Source organism: Austrofundulus limnaeus, unplaced genomic scaffold (assembly GCF_001266775.1).
Source record: "Austrofundulus limnaeus strain Quisiro unplaced genomic scaffold, Austrofundulus_limnaeus-1.0 Scaffold119, whole genome shotgun sequence".
Taxonomy (NCBI): domain Eukaryota; kingdom Metazoa; phylum Chordata; class Actinopteri; order Cyprinodontiformes; family Rivulidae; genus Austrofundulus; species Austrofundulus limnaeus.
In genome coordinates this window covers 596,894-622,565 of record NW_013952521.1, presented here as the reverse complement: position 1 = coordinate 622,565, position 25,672 = coordinate 596,894, and the positions used below count along the sequence as shown (strand labels likewise).

Below are 25,672 nucleotides of genomic sequence, written 5' to 3'. Positions count from 1 at the left end.
AAAAAAATCACTTTTGGTCTTTTTATTTAACTGTAATCTTGGTAATTCTCAAGTAAAACAACGTGGAATTACAAGGAATCAAAAAAAGGAATGCAACAATAAAGAGACAAATAGTAAATAATAAGACGGTCACCTCTGTCTGCCAAAATTAAACTGACAATTTACATCATCTGGAGCTGTACCACTCATTTTATTCACATTTTATCCAAGCATTTGATTTAATTTTTTTTTACATGGTGACAAAACAAAAATAATTTGTTAGCACTAATGAAGAGGATGCGTTTTAAATTCTGAGAAGCTCAACACCACAGCGTCTGGTGTTTCAGACTCTTATCAGACCTTTTTTTTAATATAAATATGTGACTTAAACTGTCTTGTTTGGAGAAAAGATTTAATGTCTCAAAGACCATGTTCAAGTTCAATTAATACTCCTTTTTTGTTTTGTTTTCCAAGCTGTAGAGATACACTGCAAGACACCGAGAACCAATTAATTGATGTACAAACGTATCACTACATCAAAAGGTACTCAAGAAAAAAAAAAGCAAAAAAAGGGTCACTTCTTTGTGCAAAATGAGAAATGCAAGGCTGGATTTTTTAATAAATCCAATAAGCAGAAAATGATGTGGAGAAAAATAAAATAAAAGGGGCTCCAGCACGCTGACAGACCTGTTCTCTTCCCACAACCCTGGAAGAAGAAATAAAAATGTGCATAACTTATCGACTGACTACAGGAAACGAGTCAGGGCAGCTGACAACTTCTTAAACACCACGGCTCACTTGAAGGTTTGAACGGTCAGGTCCCGTCTCCGTTTTACAGTACTTTACGCCAAATGTCCGGGTAACTCCACCTCTGTTTCTACCGTCATCTCGGAGCCTCCAGCCAGCAGTCTGAGCTGGTGAGACCAGCTCCGCGTGGGACTTCTGCAGCAGAGGTCGTGTTCTTGGATCGTGCTCTGCAACACACTCGCTTCGCTTTAGTTTTTTTTTTATCTTTGGCACTGATCAGGTTTTGTTGCGTTGTTGGTTGGATGAGGAGCGGGTGCTCGCGGCGGGGGAGCGCGCCTGAACCGCCGCCAGCGCTGCCACGCTTCGCAGCACCCTGTCCGGGGTCCCCTCGGTTCCCGAGCTGCTGGTCACCTCCTGCGGGAGCTTCAGGGACCTCCTGCCGTCCTTTCGGTTCTGGCTGCAGTCGCCGCCCTTGGCCCGCTCGGAGCTGCGGTCCCGTTCGCTGCCGGAGGAGGCTGTGTGGGAATCGCGGCGCTCCGTGTTCTGGGAGCTGATGCTGCGGGTTCGCTGGCTGCTGTTGCTGCTGCTGCGGCTCCGGCTGCTGCGCCCGCCACAGTCGCCCTCGCCGTCGCTGCTCATGCTGCTGCAGGCACTGTGGCCCCGCGACGAAGACCGCGTTTCTGCCTCGCCCTCCTTCCCTCTCGAAGTCTTCTTGCCGCCGCCGTCCTTGTCCTCCGGTTTGGGCCTCTTGTACTCCTCCAGTGGAGGAACCAGGGCGCCGGGGCACTGCCTGGTGGAGCGAGGTGCGGAGCGGCTCGTCTGATCTTGTGGAGACGGTTTGCTGCTCTTATTCTTATTGTTACTTGGATTGACAGAGTTGCTCTGAGGAGAGGCGGGGACACTTTTAGGTTTTTGGTTCTTGTCAGATCCAGACTTGGCTCCAGAGTCTTTCCGAGGCGTGTGTCCCGGAGTGTCCACCCTGCCTTTCATGGCTAGGAGCTTGGCCGCTGCGTTCAGAGCGGAGCACCGTTTCCCCAGAACCTCAGGCTCAGGAGGCAGAGCTGGGGTGCTGTTCACCGGAGGTTTGGGGTCCTGCGGGGGCTGAGGCCCTGCAGACTTCCTCGTGAGCCGAACTGAAGACGTGTCGCTGCCCGACTCTCCCCCCGTGGACATGTTGGAGTTGTTTGAGGGGTTCTTGTCTGAACCATGTGCTGCTTTCACTCCCTTCCTGTCCTTGTTGCTCTGTTCCTTCTCCTGGTCCTGCAGGCGGCGCTGGGCGGAGCGCGTCAGCCGCTTCCTGCTCTCGCTGCGGTCAGAGTCAGACGAGGAAGAGGAGGACCTCGAACTCCTCCTGCGAGATGAAACGTCAGTTTCCTTCTCTGCAGCCTCCTTTTTCTTCTCCTGCTGCTCCTGCTCCTCCGTTCCCCCAGAAGTGACCTCAGTCCGCCGCCTCTTGGCAGGATTTCGGTTCTCGTAAGTCCTTTTATGGTGAGCGTGCCGTGTGAGGGTCGATGAGGAGCTCCCAGATGACGGCGAAGAGGAGCGCACCGACTCCTGACTGCTCTGCCGGCTGAGGGATCTCTTCTGACTCGGAGCTTTCTGATCTTCAGTGGCTTTCTCTTTCTGCTGAGCGGGTTTTCTTTCTCCTCCTTTGTCCTTGCCAGACTCTTTCGTCTCAGAGGAACTCTCAACTTTCCTCCTTTTAGGCTGCGACTTCACCACTTCTTGCTTCTCTTTCTCCTTGTTGGAATTTTCCACAGAGTCTACTTCCATTTCTGCATCAGTGTCGCCTTTCTGCGCTAAATGTTTTTTCTCTGATGAACCTGCAGGTGTGGCGGTCTTTGGTGGAGCCTCAGTGTGACCTGGTTCTGTGGTTCCTTCACAAACACCAGTGGATGCAGAGTTCTGTTCCTGTGTGGAGTCTGTCGAGGTTTGAGTAGCAGGTGGAAGTGGTTCCTTTGGGGTTGATGTAGATTTAGTTGCTAAAGGATGTTTGGTAGAAGTTGTAGCCATTGAAGGAGGTTTTGAAGAAGTTGTAGTGTCTGAAGGAGGTTCTTTTGAAGTTGTAGCCTCTGAAGGAGGTTCTGAAGAAAGTGTAGTCTCCAAAGGATGTTCTTTAGAAGTTGCAGCCTCTGAAGGAGGCTCTGTAGAAAGCGTAGCCTCTGGAGGTTCTGTTGAGGTTATAGCCTCTGAAGGAGCTTCTGTAGAAAGTGTAGCCTCCGAAGGAGCTTCTGAAGAAAATGTAGCCTCTGAAGGAGGTTCTTTAGAAGTTGTAGCCTCCGAAGGAGGCTCTGTAGAAATTGTAGCCTCCGAAGGAGGCTCTGTAGAAATTGTAGCCTCCGAAGGAGGCTCTGTAGAAATTGTAGCCTCCGAAGGAGGTTCTTTAGAGGTTGTAGCCTCCGAAGAAAGCTCTTTAGAGGTTGTAGCCTCTGAAGGAGGCTCTTTAGAGGTTGTAGCCTCTGAAGGAGGTTCAGTAGAAGTTGTAGCCTCTGAAGGAGGTTCTGTAGAAGTTGTAGCCTCTGAAGGAGGTTCTGTAGAAGTTGCTCCTAACATTGGGGTCTCACTGGTCGTCTCTGCAGCCATGACGGGTGTAGATGAAGTTAGGCTGACTTCCTGTGTTGGGGCTGATGTGGTTGGACTGGGTGGAGCAGCAGGTTCTTCTGGAGACCTTTCAGACTCTGGTGGTACCTGAGCTTGTGGTTCTGCTGAGACCGACTGGATCAGGGCTGTGATTTGAGCAGGAGGTGCAGCAGAAGCTTGGTTGGGGTTTGATGGACTTGTCTGGGCTGTTTTTACTGGAGTTGTGATGTTTGCTGGGTTTTGTTCTGGACTCAGAGTCGGGCTGGTTGAGGCTGCGTCCTCCTGGCCGGCAGGTGGAGTGGAAGTTGAAGCTGGTGCAGCAGGAGCTTCTGATTCTTCTGTAGTGGTGAAACTTTCTGTTGTAGTGGCGGTTGCTGCTGAGGGGGGCGACACGGCAGCTGTTGTGGGTCTGTCAGAGTCCGGTTCTGTTGGTCTCACAGTTGTGGAAGCGGAGGAGTTCGGCTCTGCAGCAGCTGTGGATGTTTGGGGCTCAGACGTTGATGAGACGGGTGGAGCTGTGGCAGATGTGGACTGAGGGGCAGGAGGCGGGTTCAGGCTCGGATCTGGACCAGAACTAACATGGATGGATGCTGCTGCTGCTGAGGGAGGAACAGGATAAGGTTGATCTGCGTTTGTCACAGAGGTCTGAGCTGGTGTTTGCTCAGCTCTGGTGGGCTGGGAGTCCGGACCTGTTGGGGTCTCTGGTGGGACTGTTTGTGCTGCGTTTGTACCAGAACTCTGTACTTCTCCAGAAGTATCGGCTGTAACTGTCGAGTCCTTGCGGGGACGACCCCTCTTACGTTTCGGTGATTGAGGGAGTGTCCCATCCTCTCTCTGTGAGGTGGGCAGAGTCATTCTACTAACAGGCTCCATTGCCAAAGTAACAATTTTAGGGGGCCGGCCCCTTTTCCTTTTTATAGGCACAGGAGGAGAATTAACGCTGGACTCTGTGGAAGCTGCAGTGGCGTCTTTGCCTGGCATCGGTTCAGTTTTCTTGGGTTGAGTCGCTCCTCTCCCTCGACCCAGGAGCTGCTGCTCCCCGAGCTGAGCGGCCAGACGAGACTCAGTTTCCAGCCTGCGGCGCACAGGAAGGTTCCTGAGGACGGGCATGTCGGGGGAGAGGTGTGGAGGGGAGTAAGGAGGGTAGCCTCGGACCGGATGCAGGTGCATGGATGAACTCGGGGTAGAGTCCTGGTCCTCGGGGGTGACTTTAGTCTTTTCGTCTGGAGTTAGCGTAAAGGGGTCTCTGTTTGGCTCGTCTGTAGCTTCAGCAGCGTTCTCCTCAGGTGTCGCCTCCTCGGAGGAACATCCACTTCCTCTCAGTCTCCTTCTCCGTGGCTCCTTCTCCTCCACCACGGTGACCAGCCTCCCTGGAAGTTTCCGCAGGACTTTGGCGGACGGGGAGTCGTCGGTCAGGCCCCGCAGCACCTCGTCGTCAGCTGACTGGCGTTTGCGAGGTGAGCGGGAAGTGGAGGTGGGGGACATGGGGCTGTGGTCTTTACTGTCCTCATCTCTGTTCAGATGGTCCGCTGCACAGCTGGAGTCTAACGAGGACTCGGACATCCTCCTCTCTGTCTCCTCCTCGCCTGGCTGTTTCCCTGCAGGAGGGCAGCTCGTCGGAGATGAAGGCGAGGGGCCGGGATGGGAGCGGGTCGGTTGAGTCCTGGTCTTCGTGGTCTGGTCTCTGATGGGAGACGAGGCCTTTAAAGTTGTGGAGGTTTCCTGAGGTCTGTTTAGATTTTTCAGATCTGTTCGGGACGTGGCTGGAGATGCGGCGGCGTCTTTGGCGGCTCCTCGTCCTCGCCGGAGTCTCTCGGGAACTTCTCTTGGCTCGGGCTCGGGTTCCGGCGACGCTCCACGGAGTCGACCGCTGGTCCTCGTGGAGGTGAGCGTCTTGTCCTTGGGTTTGCGTCCACGCCGGGCAGGAGCTGGCTGAGTGGGTTCAGAGGAAGCCGGCGTCGACAGGAAGTCGTCGTCGTCTTCGTCGGAGGCGGGGTGGAGCATGAGCCCCTCCTCCTTGGCCTGGTCCAGACCTTTTCTGGCAGCTTCCACCTGCTCCTAAAACATAAAACAATAAAATATATATTTGATTCACAGGTTTAAAATACTTTTGTTTTTATATTTTGATAAAAGGTGAGAACTTACCTCAGCCTGCTTCAGCTCCTCTTTGCAGACGTCTTCTAAAGAGGCTTCCAGGAAGTTCATGGCGTAGCGTTCGATGGGAGTGAGCTAAAGATGAGAGAAAAGCGTGTTTACTTTGAGCATCACAAGTTATTTTTATACACCTGCATTTTACTCACCTGTTCCACCAGAGCAGCTATTTCCTGCTCAGCCTTGGAGAGCTCCTCCACCTCCTCCTGCTCCCCTCCGTCATCCAGCGGGATGTTCTCGTTAAACTCTGCCAGCTCCGCCACCTGCTCTGCTTTGGCCTGAGAGGCTGCCACGATGTCCTCCTCATCCTCAGCTCGACACAGAGCCTGAAACATTTCAGGGTTGATTCGGTTCTCGGGTCATGTTTGACATGTTGAGGAAAAAGCTAAAATAAGATAAAATATCCGTTTCTAACCTGCTCCAGAATGGTGGTGCTCTGCTTGTTGACACCTTCTTCATCTTCAGCCGGAGGCACAGACAGCTCCACCGCCACCTCCCGCTTCTCCCCGTCGTTGACGTCAAACAGCTCTCGGATCGTTTGCTAAAAGACAGTTTATTAGATCATTACGTAAAATTATGACTATCCACGCTAATTCTCAGTAAAAGGTTGCTCTTTTGGTACCCTCAGCAACAAAACAGGTCAGGTTCAACAGGATCTGCAGTGGATGGTGCATCAACAAGCTCTCACCCACACGTTTATTTAATTAAACCCAGTGATTCATTTTATTCTGACTGAGTGAGTGGGAAAAACGATACCTCCTTGAAGAAAGCTGTGGTGAAGTTCCCGCCTTCGATCGCCATATCTCCCAGCATCCTTTTCTGGTTGGCTTTCTTCAGAATGTTTTCCTCCACTGTGCGCTCGCTGATTAACCTAAATGTAGGAAAAAAATAAATCATCACTCAACCATGTCTCTTGACTCATTGTTTCCAACATATCTGGAGCTTCCTTTTCTAAAGCACAGAAACATGAGCAGTTTTTATTTTTCCAGCATATTTTCCATCAGCTGCTGGCTTTTGTATATTTTTTCCAGACAAATCTGATCTTTAACACTTTCTGTGCAGAAAAACTAGACAGAAAGTTATCAGCAAATATGTAGAACTGCAGCCATTAAAAAGAAAATAACTTCTTGATTTGTCTAATTTCTGTAAAACGCCTCTGCAACAACACTTTTACTGATTTTAATCCAAATAAACTGGATGAACGTGAAATTATATATTCAGATTTGAGTGATTCAGTCATTAAATGAGTCACCTGTAGATGTGGACGTCTCGGGTCTGGCCGATGCGGTGGCAGCGGTCCTGGGCCTGTGCATCCATGGTGGGATTCCAGTCACTGTCGTAGAAGACGACCGTGTCGGCCCCCGTCAGGTTCACCCCCACACCCCCGCTGCGGGTTGATAGAATGAAGCAGAAGATGCGTCGATCTGCGTTGAAGCGCTCCATGAGGGCCTGTGGGTGAAGGTGGACATTAAGCACCAGGGCTGGACACACACGTCTGTTTTATCTTTTTCGTCACGTGTGAATTAACTGTTCAGACCTGTCTCTGCTCCACACGGGTGCTGCCATCCAGTCGGAGGTAGATGTGCCCGTGGTAGTTCAGGAACTGCTCCAGCACGTCCAACATGCGCGTCATCTGAGTGAAGATCAGGACTCTGTGGCCTCCAGACTTCAGCTTCCGCAGTAAAGTGTGGAGAGTCTGAAGTTTACCTGCAAACAGGAGAATAATGAAGCAGAGCAGCTTCTCCTCTTCTCTTGGTGAACACGCAGAAATCAAAATCCGCCCCGACTCACCACAGTCATATTGTATGAGCCTCAGGTCGGGGAACTGAGTCCTCATGTTGCACTGGATGTGATGGAGGCTGCGAGTGAGCGGAGCCACTTGAGCCGACAGTGTGGAGGAGAAGACGGCCTGTTTGTGACTCAGAGACGGAGGCGGGTGGCAACAGTGCATGGAGATGGGAGGAGCCTCCACTGGAGGAATCGCAAACACAAACCTAAAAAACACAACAATTAGTCAGCTTACAAACCTTTAGTCTTAGTTATGGTCTTGTGTGTCAGCAAGAAGATTATTTACCGCTCTATTATTTCATTGAGGAGCTCCAGACGTTCCTCAATGCTGCTGATAGCCTCTCTTAAAGTAGGACTCTGGACCCAGAAGTTATCCTTGTTTTGCCGCTGAGCATACAAACAGCTGCTGTGGCCCGAGCGACCCCACTCTCCCTCAGCCTTCAGAGCTGCTGGAGATGGATGAGGACCAGGGAGGAAAGTCAGGAAGTCCAGAACCTCTCTGCCGTAGGCGGGCTTTGCCCCACAGCGACGCTCGTTGACTCCAAAGATGAGGTCCAGTCGGCTGTTTCTCTGATCTCTGACGCTGTCGGCCAGCCATGACTGTTAATGCAGAGGAATGAGAAGTGAAAGGCTGGAAGACCGATTGGTCAAACAGCAAAGATAATGTTTGAGATTAAAAACTGAAGACAGATGTATGAATTATATTTAAGCCAGCATCGTTGCAGCTACAGAAGTCTGTCTAAACAATCAACACCTGGTTTTCACCTGAGCACAAACTATAAAGATGCTTCAAAGTCAGGAAGTCAAGTCTTTTTTTTCTACCAGGAAATTATAACGTGCAGCAAGTGACTTCAAAACCCATTTGGTTCAACTTGTCACGGTTGTATTTTTAGATTTGAAGCTTTAAGTTGAGGCTTGTAAATATGAGCAGACTTACCAAGTGGAAAGGAGAGCGTGAAGGTGGACGAGGGAGTCTCCTGGCTGGAGGGTTGGGTTTTGGACGAACACTGGGCTTTGACTTTGTGGAAACGGGTGTTTGAGTGCTGCTGCTGTCCCGTGGTGCCACTGAAGATTTGGACACAGACGGCGAGGAAGTTGCCTGAGCTGGAAATAAGACAGCACAGCACAGACAGCTTTGCACAAACTATTTTGTTTTGGTGTAATATAAAACTCAACAGACATCTCTTCAGATTTTAAAAACCTGGAACAGTGTTTTTCTTTCTAGAAGGTGATTTTCTGGAGCTCTGCTTGCAGACCTGCTGTCAGCTGAAGCGTGCACTCTCACCTGGCTGCTCGGTGCTGGGTGGAGGCTGCTGAACTACTTTGAGGACAGGATGCGGGGTCTGGGGCTGGTTTGGGGTTGAGCTCGGGTGTCTCACAGGAGCTATGGTGTAGTGGGCAGTAGCAGGACCGGGGGTGCGTGGGGCGATCTGTATGGGAGCTGTGCTCCTCATAGGGGTAGTGTTGGCGTGGGGATGCAGGGAGGGGGATGGCGCCTGGGGAGCAACGCGCGGGGAAGGAGCCACAGCCAGCGTGGGCACAGGCCCACCCTCCTTGCCTGTTGACTGACGCACGACGATCTTCACCACCCCGGGGCTGTTCACCATGGGCGAGGGGACTGAAATTAAACAGGAAAACCAATCAGAAAATCTGTCTGATTCTGATGCTGAGCTCTGCTGAGAAAGGTAATGTAAAGAAACCAGTAACCTGTAAAATACCTTGAGGTGAGGAACTGAGCGGCAGCTTGTTTGCAAAGGGAGCAGCAGCAGGTGTGCTGGTTGTTGTCTGAACACTCAACTGGGCCGGCTGGCTGATGAGGTGATGCTGGATGCCACCGGAAACCAGGTGCATCACATTACCTGCAAGGCAAAAGAGGGAATCTGATCAAAATGTCTTTCTGTTCAGGTTTATAATTCAGTGAAATAAACTTGAARTATCTGAGTGAAACTTAACTAAATGTAGTGTAAAAACAATTTAAGAACTCTACTTCAAGTTTCATGACCCAGATTGGGCTCCAGACCCAAACTTTAGGAACCACAGGGTGACCAACCTTGTACTGGACGTGGCGCCGCAGCTGGGACTTGGTGGATCTGAGCTCCGGACAGAGTGAGTTTGTTCCCTTGAAGCTGGAAGGTGACGGGTTTGCTGCCCTGACAGGACGACACCGGCCGGCCCGCCAAAGAAGCCAGCTGGGCGATGCTCACCACCTCACCAGCTGAGGAAGGAAGACGATGGTTAGAAAACTCATGCCAGGCCAGTCTTCTTCAAACCCTTTACTTTAACGAATCTACTGACAAGGCAGCCTTGCTTGCATGTCGGGACTAAGTAAAACCCTCTGGGGCATGATGGTGCTGGGGTGTGGACTCTGGTGAACTGGAACACTGGCTGCAACAGGAGCGATAGGGGGTCGTACAGTCAGAACTGGTTTCGGAGTGCTGGATCTCACTGCAGTCTGAGGAGTGGGATTGATCGGGGGGCGAGGTGGTGGTGTGGGGGCCACCGAACACACAACTACAAATAAGACAAAGAATTGTTTTAATTATACAGGTTTATACATTCAAGTCTTTCCCCTCCTAAAATCTTCAACACTTTTTGTTTATATAGTTTTATTTTCCTCCACTTGCCTTGCTGAACTGCAGGAGCAGGAGGAGTAGGAGGAGGTGTGGTGACCTCAGTGACTGGAGGAGGTTTGGGGGTCTGAGCTGCAGGAGGAACTGAGCAGGTGGGTTTGTTCATTAGCAGAACGGACCGATTGTCACCTTTGGGAGGCGGCTGGAACATCCTGAAGAGAAAACGTTTGTTTTAAAAAACTAAAATCACACTCAGTGAAGTTTTACTCTTAATAACCTAAATCAGTGGTTCCCAAACTTTTCAACTTTTGACCTACAAAATAAAAGCAGCAGAGATCTGAGCCCCCAGCTGTTGTCGGTTGATAAACATTGTTTTCACGTCAAATAAACAAGGGCATAGTTTTATTTATTACATTATTTTTTTGTTAATTTTAAGTACACTAATCTTATTATTTTGTAACAACAAAGGCAAAACATGCTGTCATTTTTTTAGTGTAATTGATTCAGAAAATATTTTCAGGACCCCACATTGATGTTTCAGGACCCCATTGTGGGTCCCAACCCCAACTTTGGGGACCACTGACCTAAAAGACTTTAAAAAATAAACAAAATAAAATTCATAAACAAGTCCAGGTATTCAAAATCCTATGTTTAAACTGATGACTTATTTCCCAGCAGAGAGAAAATAAAAAGCTTTAAAAAGTTCTAAGTTATATTAGCTGCAGCTCGTACCTGTTGACCTTCATGCGGATCGGTTTGGGTCTTGGAGGGGGTTCTGGGGACTCCATAATCTCCTGGATCAGCTGGCGACTGACCTTGTGACGCGGCAGGAACACGTCTGCCTGGTAACGAGACACACGGCTCTCCAAACCGACGAGGTCGAACATGGAAAGGTCGCAACGCTGACAGAAAACAAAAACAAACCTTTGTCAGGAATGATTTCATGATGAAACTGAAGCTTCGGTTTTCTTTCGGCTCACCTTCAGAGGAGGGACCTCCAGAGCCTCCTGCGCCAGAGAGGCCGTGTGGAAGACGATGCGCTGCGTGATGAAGGGGGACTGGATGGGCCGTGGGTCAAACAGGTTGGGGTGGTTGCACACTTTACGGAGCTGCATGAGGATGTTAATCACAGACATGAAGTGACCACTGGCCAGTGTTTCCCGAGTTCTGTGAACCAGACAGAAAATGAGCCCTTAATTAAAAATAGTTTTTTTTATTATTTGTTTATTCATTCATTAAAACAAAAGAAAAACCTATATTCATAAAAAAGTTAAAAATTATATGAAAAAGCCTGCCCCCCACCCCTTTTTTAAACAAAACTTAATTTAAACAATGATTAAAACTAAAAATAAAAATAAAAAACAGCACCAGGTCCTTCCCATGTTGTTTGAACTACAGTTTAATTTGATTCATACTACTTAGTATCGTTTTTTTTTTTTTTTTTCATTAAATTAACTCTCATCCTTTTAAACCTATAAATCATTTTGGAAATTTTAATATCATCATCAGGACTATTCCATAAACTTATCTTTGAACTGAAGTACATCGTTCTTTTAAAACACATCCCAAATGGAGGATTTTTAAAGATCTCTTTTCCCTTARCATTTTATAGACTCTTATTAAATTTTATCTGAATATTTACAGGTAATATTATAACTAGTAAAATACCATGATCAACCAAATCATAAAAACATCAATAATTTCAACTGATAGAATAATTACTAAATAATCATAAAGTTTAAAATGAATAATTCTTACAGCTTTTTTTGTAAATCAAAAATAGTTTTTGTAATTTGCATGCTTTTCCCTAAACTTCAACACTATATATTAAATGATACAATCATTGAATTAGGGCTGCAACTAATGACTATTTTGATAGTCGACTAATCTGTGATTATTTCTTCAAAGTGTAAATTGGTAAATGATTAATCTATGCTTCCTGTGGGCACACCTCCTGCTCCAGCAGTTCATGAATTGCAATTACAAATTAATATTTACATGGGTAAATAATTTGACACGCCAACATTAAAATGCTGCGTCAACTAATTTTCATTATGTTGACTAACTGTTGCAGCCGTATGTTGAATTATATAAAAAATACATTGTTTATTGTATCATTGAGCTGTAATTTCTCTACTCACGAGGCTTGTGCCATGAAGTCGTCGTAGAGGAACCTCTGCCTCTTGGAGAGGCGGCAGCGCACCACGTGCTCGTACTTCTTGGGCATCTGCTTCTCCACGTCGACCTTGATCCTCCTGAGCAGGAAGGGCCTCAGCACCTTGTGGAGCCTCTTGACCAGGCCCTCGTTGTACTCCTGGCTGCCCTCGATCATCCCCGTGAGCGGGTTGGAGAACCACTCCTTGAACTCGCGGTGGGACTGGAAGACGTGGGGCATGAGGAAGTGCATGAGGGACCAGAGCTCCATCAGGCTGTTCTGCAGAGGAGTTCCTGTCAGCAGCAGGCGCCGGTGGCTGTGAGGGGTAGATGGTAAAATGTTTTTTTTTTAGTATTTAACAACTGTTGCCGATTACTTCCTATTTAATACGATTTGGGCAAATTTATTTGGAAACATTTCTATAAATATAAACTATTAAAGTCACATTTTTAATTTTCTAGTTCTGTTCTACTGCTGAGAGAAAAATCTCATTTTTTAATCACTTCAAGACTGGATCGGTGCAGCTTTTATCATTTCAGCGTCAGCCTGTTTCTGTCCTTTTGTCTGCAGATGGTCCAGATTTCTGCAGCTCGGACTCTGAACAGTCACCAGAAAGAGACACATCACCTCAGAGTATAAATCTGAAAATGAGTCGAGCTCATTCCAACTCCAGAGACCTTATATCTTCTGAACAAGTTTCCTCCTCATCATTAGTTACTGCCTGCTGTGTTTATCACACAGCTCTAACTGATAAACTTTTAAAGTTTTGAGTCAAGATGGCTGCTGCRGATAATCCACCTTAGCAAACAGAATAATGGCTTTGATTTTTCATTAAAGTTGTGTCTGATGTTCACACAGGTGCTCACTTTTCCTCTCCATCTGCTTCCTGTAGATCTGCAGAGAAGATCCTGGGGTGAACGACTGTACATGATAAAACTGTAAGCACCTCCTGCTGTGCACAGAGCCCTGTCTGAGTGAGAAACTACCACCAGCTGGAGCTAAAYCTCCAGCCAAATGACTATTTCAGCCGTTCTGGAAAGAACAAACAGTTTCAGTTCTGMAGATTAGCTGACAAAAGCTTATTTCATTAAAGAAAAAAACTTAAACCGTTTAAATCTCTGGAGGATTTTTTTCAAGTGAAAAAAAGATTAACAGCTGGAGCCGTTTTAGTTTCTAGACTCATCCTAAACTTTTTTTTACATAAAAACGTGTCACTCCCACTTTGCGTGAGTCTGTTGAGGTTCTACAGACCTGTTAAAGTTCAGCAGGCTCTGCCAGCGCTGGGACTTGAAGTTTTTGATGTTCTGAGCCTCGTCGAGGATCAGATAACGCCACGACTTCCGTCTGAAGGCCTGGTGATCCTGCAGAACCAGCTTGTACGATGTGATGCACACGTGGAAAGCATTAGGTTTCGTCCAACCCTGAGAGAAGAAATGGGAGAGGGGGAAAACCGACTGGACTTCATTTTTTTGTTTCTCATCTATTGTAGAAAACCATAAAAAAATAAAATCCGTTTCTCCTTAGAAATTTTCACTTTTATCACATTAATTTAGTTTAATTTAATTTAGCTAAACTAGTGTCAGAAGATAAATGTATTTTTACCTGTCTCTTTAATTTTCTCTCCTTCTGACTGCCAAAGTAGGTGAGGATTTTAAACCCTGGACACCAGCGCTTCAGCTCCATCTCCCAGTTTAGCATCACGCTGGTGGGAACAATGATGAGATGAGGACCCCAGTTCCCTACAAAAAAATACAAAAGGCAGATCAGAATCTTAACGTGAATCTTAGARTTGTCAGTAGAAAAATCACTTCACGTCTGTTACCTTTCTCACAAGCCAGGTGAGCTAACAGAGCGATAGTCTGGATGGTTTTACCCAGACCCATCTCATCCGCGAGGATCCCGTTCAGTTTTTTCTCGTACATGGTGACCAGCCAGTCCAGCCCGATGTGCTGRTATTCTCGTAACGTGCCGTGAAGCAGGAACGGGATGGGTGTCTTTACCTTTTGTTGGGAAAAGAACAAGAAATTTAAAACRATACAATTAAAAGACATAAAAAGATGTTCTTAACGTTTAAACCCGACCTTGGTCGTAGCCAGAGTGTAGCCTTTAGGCTGCAGACTCTCTGCTGTCGCAGCAATATGGCTGATCTCTTTCTTTGGCCGTGAGCCGGAGGAAGGAGGGCTGTGGTCTCCCTCTTTCAGCAGAAGCTCCATCCCTTCGTCTCCACACTCATCATCATCATCTTCATCAATCTCAGTCTCTTCATCCTCTGCGCTGTCTCCTGCAGAAACTTAAGAGTTCGAACATGTGACCCCAAAGTTCCCACATCTTTGTCTTTAAAGAAAACAGATCGACTCGAATGAGATGATTTTTGATTCTCGGCGCGTTGGTACCTGAGGAAGAAGTGTTGCTTTCCACGTCGCTCTCATCTTCTTCGTTCTCCACCTCTTCATCCCCAGACACCTCYGATTCAGAGCTCACTTTGGAGCCAGAAGCAGAAGGATCCTCGAAGTCTGACGCATACGCTCCTTTGTACTTCTCCAGGAGATCTTCGAGACTCATATCGCCTGAAAGATGAGCAGAAATGTGAAAAAAAAAAGTATAAAGAAAAGAAAAGAAAAGAAAGGACAAGACACGACGCTTACCTTCTTTGGCCAAATCATCCAGTTCCTCAGCATGATTGACATTCCCTTCAACCTTCTCCTGAGCTGCAATGGTGTCCTCCTCATCCTCAGCTGAAGTGAAATAAATAAATAAACAGAAAATAAGAGCAGGGAACTATTTTATTTCAGAGATTACAAAATATAACTGTAAAATGATTAAATGTCGAAGTGTAAAACCTTTTAAACATCTTGAGTTATTCTTACCATCTTCTTCATTGGCYGTGAATTCTCTGTCTTCCTCCTCCTCTTCCTCTGATGAAGATGATTCATTTGAGCATTCCTCCTCGGAGCCAGAGTCCTACATTTCAAACAGCGAGTACAGAAACATGCAAACATCTGCAGTCAGTTACAGCATTTAAACCAACCACAACAACTGAAGCACCATCCTGTGTAATAAACGTGTAATAAACATGTGTTCTAAAGTAAAGAGTTGAGGATTAAAAGCTGGATATTTAAAATCGGTCTTKTTTGTGACTAATTTGACGGAGTGGTGGTACCTCTGGAGGTGGCAGTTTGAGCGTGCTGAGCAGCTGGTCCAGAGGCAGCAGGCCCTCTTCCTTCAGCAGCTCAATCTCTCTCTGATGACTCTCTGCATCATTGCCCTCCTGCTGCTCCTCAACCTCTATGGTCTCTTCATCATCCTCCTCCTCACAAGGAGGCTCAAAGTCTCGGTCTGCAGAAAGAGATGTTTTTTAACCCTCATTATTAAAAAAAAAAAGACAAAAATTTTTTCTAAGGAGGAAAATAGGAAAATGAACTCGATTCAGCGCTCGCCTCCACACGTTTGAAATCAAATGTCACAGCTGACATGCGCAGCAGACTCGTCTCACAGGTTTGACGACTCTCCAACCTGATGGGCGCCACGCAGCATTAGGCTCAGAGCTCTGCACACATTACTTCTCTCTGCTCTGTAATTCTTGGACTCGTTTTTAAATAAAAGATCTGCTCTCAGCTAGTCGGGGAAAATTTCAYACAACTTCAAGAACATAAATCATAGGAGCAGTGACCTCGACAGGGATGAACAGCTTTTTGTTTCTATRAAGCAGTCTACCTCTGCGTGTGCTTAGGGACTTTCAGTCGCTGGTGCGTTGCTATGACAGCATTTCTGTCTGACCCACTGAATCGGGTCTGAAAGCTCTCGTAACAAGTTGACAGAAAGGACTATAAAGAGACGACGCTTAAAGGAAAAACGTTTTACCTTCTTCGTCGACGGGAGGGGGAAGAGTTCTTTGGGGAGAAGYGGCGGTCTCAAGAGGCTTGACGGGTGCTAGTGACTTGCTGAGGAGGTCTGAGTACTTTTCGGTTTGGCCCACGATGAAGTCGAGCTGAAGGTCCAAAGCCTTCTTCCTCTTTTCCTCCAGTCTGGACTGCTGCTTGAACTGCACCACCTTCACACAGAAAACAGGACAGCACTTCTTTGAAAAACAGGCACCTTTCACTTGGTAAATTCAATAAAGTCATAAATAAACCTAAAACTARCATTTTGAAATAAAAGTGTGTTGACAACTGTAGAGAAAGAGGAGTGAGGAAAACGTGGGAAAATTTCAAGTCTCACAATAAAAATGAGATAATGTGGTAAAATATATGAACATGAATCAAATTGTTATTTTTTTATGCAAGGTTGCCACTATTTATTTTATAACAGCRTTTTAAGCTAAAAGCTGAGCCAAGAGGTCTACCTTCTCAACGTTGCTCCAGAACGCCCGGACTTCCTTCGCAATCGAAGAGGCAACTCGTCTGATTTTGGCGTGCTCGTCTCGTTTGGCTTTTTCTTCTTTTTGCCTCAGGTCGTCATGGTGCCGCATCACCATACGAACCACCTGATAATACATCAACAGAAGACGTCTTGACTATTTACAACAATACAACGCTGGTCCTGATCCTTCAGAGACTCAACAAATCAGAGATCGGTAATAAACGTTACCTTCCTGGCCACTCCTCTCTTCCACCGTCTTTCTTGAGCAAAATCAGCAGAGAGCCACTGCATCTCCTCACACAGGTAATCCCAGTGAACTTTGGGCCGCGGCGGCTCCGTTAGACGAGTGAGACGCTTCATTGACCAGAAACCATCTCGCTTCAGAGCATGGGTTCGATGCTCGATCTCTGCTTCCTACAGGACACAAGAACAAACCAGTCGGTCAACGAAGTCTATGAAATTATCCAGTAAGGGTGACATCTCACTGTGATCAGTAGAGACAAGATGGTGACTTGAAATTGCAAAAACATTGAGGAAACAGGGAATTTATCAGCTGCAGTCTTAAAGTGATCCACGATTAGTTGTAACATTAGACTTTATTTGATAAACATTTATTTTAACTGTAAAATAAAGACTGTAAAAATACTGTAGGCTGTTTAGTTTTTATCATTTTAAACTAAATTTTAAAAAAAATTACACTGATGGGGCTATTTTATTTATATGCAAAGCATTCTGGGTAAATGATGACATGGATAGGTCCTCGGTGTGAGCAAGCTATATCCACCCTGAAGGTTAATCTTGGACAATATCTGATGATCGACTCTTTTAAATGAAACCAGAGAGCGTTGACAGAGAGGAGAAGGTAGAAATGACTCAGCCTGTAACTGAAAATATGGATGGAGGACAACAGAGCTGCTTCATGGAAGAAGAACCTCAGCTTAGCCTGTTAGCTTTAGCGCCAACACTATTTTGCCTTATAAGTATTAGCTCAACACTAGCATGGCAAACTAACAAGCTAAACTGTTGTCCTCCGTCCGTATTTTCAGTTACAGGCTGAGTCATTTCTACCTTCTCCTCTCTGTCAACGCTCTCTGGTTTCATTTAAAAGAGCCAATCGTCAGATATTGTCCAAGATTAACCTTCAGGGTGGATATAGCTCGCTCACACCGAGGACTTTTCTACGTCATCATTTACCCAGAATGCTGTGTGTAAATAAAATGGCTCCGTCCATGTTAAAATATATTTCCAAAAATTTACAAAACTAAACAGCCTACAGTATTTTTACAGTTTTTATTTTACAGTTAAAATATGTGTTTATCAAATAAAGTCTAATGTTACAACTAATCGTGGATCCCTTTAATGAGTTCAGAGTGTTTATGACCAAGTGACCAGGAAGTTGTGTGGTCACGCTGTGAGTGAACAGTTTGTCAACATCATTACATGTTGAGGCACACTTACATGTTTCGCCAGCTCTGCCATGTCTGTGTGACGTTCACCACGAGACCGGTGAGACGAGCCCTGGTCTGGTGGGGACGAGGAACTCAGAGCGGAAGGAGAAACAAACTTGCCGTGTGGACCTCTGAGGGGCGAGACTTTGTCCCGTCGACGAGTTGTCCAGTCAGAGGTGGACGAGGAGGTGGAGGGCGAGGCGGGAGAGGAATTGACTGTGACTCGATCAGAGATCCACTGGCGCACCTGAGAGTGGAAACAGAACAATTAGGGAAACTATTTTTCYCCCGCCAAGTGATTTTGTAAGCACAATGTTGCATGTGTGAATATTGTTAGAGCAGAAGATTAAAAGTGCAACAAATTTGAAAAAATAAAAGTGASAATTGTTCAAAATTACACACTGCCCAGTGTTTTTCTGTTAAGACTGTTCACCTCATGCAATAATGAAGCAGCTAAAGGCAAAACAACAACACAAAAAAAACTGTCCAGTGCTGGAGTAAGATGTGCCCATGAATGACCTGTAACGGTGAGCTTCTCTGAGTGTCTGATTACAGCTGCTTACCTTAAGAAACAGTGCCTGTCTGTCTGTCCTGCTCTGTCCATGCTGGAAAACACACATGGCTTAGCATGCGGCCAACTTAAAAATAAATAAATCACTACATGACAAAAAACACTGATCACATGATTGCAGAATGATTGTTTTTAAATGAGTTTCCAGACTAACACAGTTAGGTGCGTCCAAATGTAATACTGCACCAAATATATATTTTTTWAAAAAWGTACCATTTGTCTCATTTCCTGTATGGATTAGTTGTGTAAATGACTGCAACTGCTACCTTGTGTGAAGAGCTGGGAGTGGTCATGTCGTCTTTGYCAGGGTCGGGATCGTCATCGCTGTCTTCTTCAGGACTGCTAACCTGTCCTGACATCRCCTCGTGGACCTCGCCTTCTCCCATCGGTTCGTCCTGCTCCGAGTCGTCGCTCTCCTCCTCTGCATCGTCGGGGTAACTGTTGGCATTGTTGGGATTGGCGGGTGAAGTCACAGCTTCTTCTTCTTCCTTCTCCTCTGATGCAGGGAGAGTGCGAAGGGCGTCAGGACCAGCGGGCGAGGTGGCTTCAGGGGGCGTTTCCAGACTTTGAGGTGAGGGATTTTCCTCGTTTGTTGGMGTTTCAACAAAGGTTAAGGCCTCGGAGTTGCTCGTCGAAGCTGCGGGTGTGACTGGTGCACTCGACGCAGGCTGCTGGTCTTCTACAGAAGCTGACGTTTCATCGACGGAGCACTGATCTTTCCGGCTGCTCGGAGCTGCAGATAGAGAGTCTGCTGCTGAGACTGTTTGTTGAAGGCACTCCTCAGACACTGTGCCAGACAAAGAGCTGTGGGCATTGGCCAGCTTGCTGTCCACATTCTGGTGCCTGGACACCTTTGCCAAAAGGGAGGAAGGATGTTTCAGGAGAGGAGTTTCTCCTGGTTTAAGCAGCAGCAGGTTTGGATTTATAAGACCGGGGGAATAAGTGGCGCAGGGCGCTCCTGGTTTTCTTTTTGTGGCCACAGCAGCTTTCTGAATACACTGCGATGGAGTCAAAGGAGAAACTTTGGTTCCGTCATTAGAACAGACCTCAGGCTTGATGGCACTTACAACAGTGAACCCTGGGGTCTGATTTTCTACACATGTAGAAATGTGTAAGGAAACAGCAGTGGACGACTGCATCACCGCGTCCTCACCGGCGACCAGTGGAGATAAAAGAGCTAATGAGCCAGCTGTTGCTTCTGCTTTCTGTTTTGGAGAAACCGTTTGGACTGCAGCAGAACCGCTCACCTCTGTCAAGTCTGACTGCGCTGCATTGACTTGTGAACAATGTGGCCCAGTTTGTGTAGTAGTGTCTGTCTGTTCAACAGTGAATGAGTCAGATGTGACAGCAGCAACTTGAACTAAACAAACCTCTCTAGAGTGTGCCATTTCAATAGCTTGGTTTGGGTTTAAGACTAAATGGTGTCCAACTGCAGCCACTCCTGTGTTTTCTATGGACATGTTATCATCACTAGATGAAGGCAAAGACTGCTGGGAAATTATGATGGTTTCGTTTTCGTTAACTGTGTGAATAGACGGCTCGAAGTCTTCGTCTGCGTTTTCCAGTAACGCGTTGAAAAGGTTCACCTCGTATCCYGGAGAGTGAGGTATCTGCACACTGCTGCCAACACACACTGTCTCCTCAGCGACCTCCTCCACCAGGCCACAGAACTCATACACCTCCACCGGCTGCGAGTCGAGCTCCATGCCCGCCTGCACACTTCCTTCGTACAGCTTGGGCTCCCCGGTCGACAGTTCGTTAACAATAGCAGCTCTGCAGACGCTGCCGTCTTCTCTCTGCAGGAGGTAATTCTGATTCAGGTGCATGTTGGACCATCCTCCGCTGATGTGCGCTTCCTCCCGCACAACCACGATTTCTTGAGCGTCGCCAGAGTGCATGATCTCAGCAATCAGAGACGTCTTTGTTGAGGGGACCTGATGTGAGGTATGAGATGTTCCTGCCTGCAGTGAAACTAGCAGGTTTGGGTCAGGCAGAGAGGACCCCTTAACAGGATTCGAGGGGCTCTCCTTGGAAGAGGAGAACCCTGGCAGCATTTTGAAGTCAGATGAGGAGGCAGTGGTGTCAGTTTGTTCATTCTTTGCGTCGCTTCTCTGCGTCGCCCCTGCTTGTTCTGTGTTGAGGGGGCTGCAGGTGGACACCGAGCTTTCTTTTCTAGAAGAGTATAATCCGTGTGAAGACTCTGTAGCCTTTGAGGCCTCAGGTATTTTAGCCGTATGAGGTTGTTTCTCAACATACTTAAAGGTCTCAACTGATTCCGAAGAGTTTGCTTTCTGTGTTTCCGTAGCTTCGTCTGAGATCTCTCTGACAGTTTTAGGTTGTGTTTTTGACTGGTCAGTTTGTTTATTGTCTGTATTATCAGCGGGAAAAGGAGGGAGTGCAGACTTTGAGTCCTGTTGATGACCTGCTGACTCTGCAGCGCTTGGTGGAGGTTTATGGCTGCTCTGACTTGTGTGGACACATGGAATTCTTCCACAAAGCTCCACGTTTGTTCCTGTTTTATATTCCAAGGTGATGGACTGTTTCTCCTTTGTAATAACAACAGGTCCAGCACTTTGAGCTGGCTGAATCTGCTTAGCCTGACTATTTGAGTTGCTTTTTTCTTTAACAGTTTGTGACCCGTATTGAAGCTCTTGGATTGTGCCGTCAACCTGCGATGTGAGAGGACGAGCTGGAAGTCTTTGCTCCTCAGCAGAGGAGCTGCAGTCCTCTGTGAGGGACGTTGGCAAAGATCTTGCATCTGCAGCGACGCTCTCCTCAGCACAGACCTCTTGTGAAATGGTGTTCTTGAAGTCGCCTCTCGGCAGAGTCCCGGGAAGGGTGGTCTCCATGCTGGGGAACAAAGAGTTGCTGTTGTCCGGCAGTGGCACGGTAAAGGGGTTTGTGAACGAAGGGACTGGGCGGGGGGCAGCTGCGACCGGCTGCGGGGCAAGCCGAGGTGACTCCCCAGCCACATTCTGTGCAGCCTGGGGGTTGCCACCCAGCACATCCACAGCCGGAGAGGCACGCTGCCGCTCCGCCTCCTCCCCAGACCTTCCTTCCTCTGTGGTGCTCCGGCTACACACCGCACCTGTGGGGGACATACACTCAGTTAACAGAGTAGATGGGTATCTGGCACAAGCATTCTTTTTGTCTTTTTGTTAATCATCAATTCATCATTGCAAAAAAGTCACTGTCCTCAATATGATGTAGTTAAATTATTGCTATGTCCACAGCATACATTTCACATCAAACTCCGCCTCCTGTTCACTCTACTCAGGTGCCACCCAGCAGCACTTACAGGTAAGAGACAGGACAGAAACAGTAGACTGAGTTTTGTCTGACTCAGACAAAACTGTAAACAAATTAAAGTTTTTAAATGTTTGGTAGTGGTAAACAGTTTGATCATTTTGTATGAAGAAGATCATGGTTTTGAACTTGTGACCAAAAGTAACAGAGTCAAAAATTTAGACTGAACACCTTGCAGAACAACTAATGCTCTCGGCGCCTTTTCTTAATAAGTTTAATTGAATATAGCTACAAAAGTAACAGAAAGATTACAAATATACAATAATCATACACTGAAAGGAGTTAGCCAGCCTCTTCTCCTGCAACCTTATTTCCATCCCTTGCCATCAAGAAGATGATTCGTAATTTCTTACAAAATAATGAATCCAACAAACTTTAAAGTTTATCTTTTATATACAATAAAAATGAAACAAATAAAAAGGATAAAGTGACTTCCATAAATGTCAATTTCAATTTTATTTGTATAGCACATTTAAAACAACAGCAGCTGACCAAAGCTCTWCACAATTTAAACCAATTATCGAAGCATAAAATGAAGATAAACAATGCTACAAKAAACACAGAGATATTCACAGCAAACAGAAAAAAAGATGAGTAAAAACATCAGAGAAATAAGAACTTTAGCTGTGTTAAAAATCGATGACAACAGATGTGTTGCTGAAAGAGATTTAAAAAGTGGGAGCGTCAATGATTGTTTAACGTCAGAGGTCTGGTTGTTTCAAAGTTTAGGTGAACTCCTCTATCATCCTGTTCAGTCAGTCACATAAACAATAATAATAACAACAACAATAATAAAAAGTGATAGCAACAATAATAATGATTATTCAAATATGATATTCCATAATCATTGTTTTATACAATGTTTTAAACTACTTCATGTTTGGACATCGCAAAGCATACTACGATTCACCAGCATGTTTTTAGACTGTTGGGGGAAACCGGCCCACCCGGACAAAACCCAAACAARACCGAGGAGAAAATGCAAGCTCTGCAGAGCAAGACCCTGAGTCCAAACAGGGGATTGAACCCAGACCTCTTAGCTTTGAGGCATCAACCACTGTACGTCTGAACGTAAACTTTACGTCAAAACTTATCATGCAGTGGAAATATAAAATACGTTGCCACCTTTAGGCATGAGTAAAAGCACAAACCGGGAACAAAACTTAGACCCAGACATATTTAGGGGAGTGAGTGAGAAAACTACTGAAGGCAACATTTTGCACGTGTGTTTGTCTGCCTGTTAGTAAAATACCCCATGAACTACTGGTTGGATTCAAACTAAACCCTTAGAAAAATTAACCATTTAAGTGTCATCAGGGCATTATTAGTGTAAAGCAACTTCTCACCTGACTGTGGAGTGAGACACAGGTCTTCTGTGCTTTCTACTTCCAGGATGCTGAAATTAGGATCCCTTCCACATATTCTGGGGGAAGCAAGAAAAAACATGAGATGGTAACTCTGTTCATAAATTAACATGTCACCAAAAAATAAAAAGGAAAGGGAAAAAAACTCTACTGAACCTTTTTACTGAATCTGCCGCACTGTAAAAATGATAAACTATGTTTCGGTTTGGCCACTAAAGGTCAAACAGGCTTCACTTAATAATGGCATTAATAAAACAAGTTTCACGATGCGTGAGTTGATAAATTAGCAACAACAGCCATTCTGGTCAGCTACTGCTACAGTTGCGGGGTGAGTTGATGTGTTTTATCGGGCAACATTGCAGCAGTAATAAAAATAAATAAATAACACTGTCGGTGGAGCAGCTCCAAGTTGAATTTGCTGCAGTCGCCCACAGGAAGCTGCTGGGAATCGCGCAAACACGCGCTCGCAGGCTGCCGGCGACCGGGACCTCGACTCACTCAGTCTATGGTTCCCTTTAATGTGGCAGGTTGTACGTGGAAATCCACACTGGTCTTTAATCGGGGGGTGCGTGTGTGTTCACCGGTTGCGCAGATCATGTGACTCTRAGAAAAAAAAATCGACTTTTCCTTCCCAATGCGAGTGTGGCAACAAGCTCCAAGTGCTCGCTGTAGGCGCAGTTAACGCCTAACATCGCCGGTCAGGCTAGTGGTTAGCCGGCTAACGTTAGCCTCTACAATAACACTGGCTGTGTGGCACGAAAAAGGAAAAGCAAGTTAGCAGGGTGCGTTCGTATCATGCGCAGGCGCCCCTGCCTTCCCTCCCACTGTTACGTAATGTTTCAGCTTTAAATCTCACGTTTATTTCAGACATTTGATAAGTTGCGATACAATGAGACAAAAACCTTTAAAAAAAAAAAAAAAGTCTCATTAAAACCCGCTCCCTGCATGCACTACAGAGAGGAAGGGGGCATTCGCTGGTGACGTCACTTCGTGGGGTCAAATCTCTAAAATTGTTCAAGTTTAAATATTTATTTCTCAGACATTCACTGCTGTTTCTTTAAAATTAATGTATAAAAATGCACAGAACGCTGTTAAAAAGTTTCATATAAATTTTGCAATGGTTTTGATGGGGTGTTTAAGGGGGGTCAACAAAGTCTCACCAGCGGATCTTTTAAAGCGACGCGGGACAATAAACCATTCATTAGTCTTTAATTTCGATACRCGCTATTATGTATGGATTTGTTCGTGTTACTGCTTGTAACTTACAGTCCTGTATTGTAGTAAAAACACGACGTAATTAAAATAAACCAAATCAAACGCAGTCCGTTTGCGTCCTGTCGTCCGGTCGAGCCTCCTTCACGTCCCCCTATTACTTCCTCCTTGCCCCCCTCCCTCTCAAGGCCGCCATCTTAAGTTCCCACCTACCTGAATTTTTCGACTGATTTTCTTTTACTAAATTCTCGTTGAAGGAGTCGTCATCCGTTCAAAATCGTCCTCAATCCGTGATCCCAGCAGTCCAAACCGTCTCTCGGTACCCAACGAGGTAAACCTAGGTCTGTGGGAAGAAGTTAAAATCCGGACCGGGAGAGACTGGGTTTCGGCGCAGAATGTAGCGGTCGCGGGGAGGAGACGTTACGCAGCGAAATGGTGGAGGACCGCTGCTGCTGGCAAAGTACACAGCACCGTGAAATCTCGCGAGATTTCGTCAAGCGCGCCACTTCAATTTGGGAAATAGCAGCGAACAACTTCAGTATTTACTGCTGAACTAAAAACATACTTTTTTTTAGTGGAGAGAAAACATAGCAAATTTAACAATTTTAAGCAGGACTTTTACAGATAGATGAGAATTTAGTAACGTGATTTCAGCCTGCAGCGGGGGTAAATATTTGTGACTTGTAAATCACATTGTGCTTTGTCTTTTTACAAATATCTCCTTTGGCTTCCCTTTTATAAAATACAARCAAATTTCGTAAATTATACAATATAAGCAAACATTTGTAAAGATAATTTTAATATATATGCGTGTGTTCTTTTAAAAAGTACTGATGAAGGTTTTTAATTATCAATGTCATTTTAGAAATTAGGACATCTATTGGCCAATTTATGAAGCTGATTTGATTATGGTGTATTTTTCATGCACATTTCGAAACATTTAAAAAATGCCATTTATATCACTGCGAACATTTTCCCCTTTTGATGTCACTATATTGATGCAAGCTTAAGTTATTTTCTGTGGAAAGAAAAAAAAAATCCCMAAACTGTAATATTCCCAAATAAGTGCTTTTTTAAATAAATAAATGAATTTAAATAAAAATTCACTGTCATTTACAAACTCACAAATAACCTAATGATTATATATATTTATAAAGGCTCTTTTTAGAAAGTGCAACCTTATATCAGCATCTTAACATTCAAGGCTCTGAAATGTCAATTATTTTTACCTTTTAAATTCTATGGAAGCGGTTGTGACTCAAAATTATAAACTGTCAAACAGTTTTAGGGGCTCCGTGGTATTGTACCAATAAAAATTCTCAAAGTGGATTAAAAAAAGATGCAACTGTCTTTCAACTAAGTTTGTATTCAATTTTGGCCATGCAGATTAACAAAAGGGCATAAGTCTATTTTTAAACTGTAAATGGCCTGAACTTGTAGCG

The 25,672-nt window shown here is 45.7% G+C and overlaps 1 protein-coding gene across 2 annotated transcripts; it reads right to left on the bottom strand.

Moving 5' to 3' along the window:
• Window positions 1-7: 7 nt before the first annotated feature.
• Window positions 8-24,658, bottom strand: srcap (Snf2-related CREBBP activator protein). 2 transcript variants are annotated; one of them, XM_014014774.1, is made up of 34 exons: window positions 24,444-24,658; window positions 23,001-23,077; window positions 18,615-21,436; window positions 18,341-18,382; window positions 17,788-18,024; window positions 16,558-16,743; window positions 16,313-16,453; window positions 15,832-16,021; window positions 15,131-15,306; window positions 14,838-14,931; window positions 14,616-14,705; window positions 14,364-14,537; window positions 14,052-14,260; window positions 13,793-13,970; window positions 13,573-13,709; window positions 13,222-13,391; window positions 11,957-12,286; window positions 10,796-10,982; window positions 10,548-10,717; window positions 9,870-10,027; window positions 9,541-9,756; window positions 9,296-9,460; window positions 8,964-9,104; window positions 8,531-8,863; window positions 8,183-8,349; window positions 7,532-7,845; window positions 7,249-7,451; window positions 6,995-7,164; window positions 6,710-6,906; window positions 6,214-6,328; window positions 5,873-5,998; window positions 5,607-5,783; window positions 5,452-5,535; window positions 8-5,364 (listed from the first exon to the last, which is right to left on the bottom strand). In XM_014014774.1, the coding sequence occupies exons 3-34, from the start codon at window positions 21,195-21,197 to the stop codon at window positions 1,003-1,005; spliced, it is 12,222 nt and encodes a 4,073-aa protein (XP_013870228.1). In that variant the 5' UTR covers window positions 21,198-21,436; window positions 23,001-23,077; window positions 24,444-24,658; the 3' UTR covers window positions 8-1,002. The 2 variants fall into 2 exon arrangements, with proteins under 2 accessions (XP_013870228.1, XP_013870229.1); XM_014014775.1 differs by lacking the exon at window positions 18,341-18,382.
• Window positions 24,659-25,672: the final 1,014 nt, after the last annotated feature.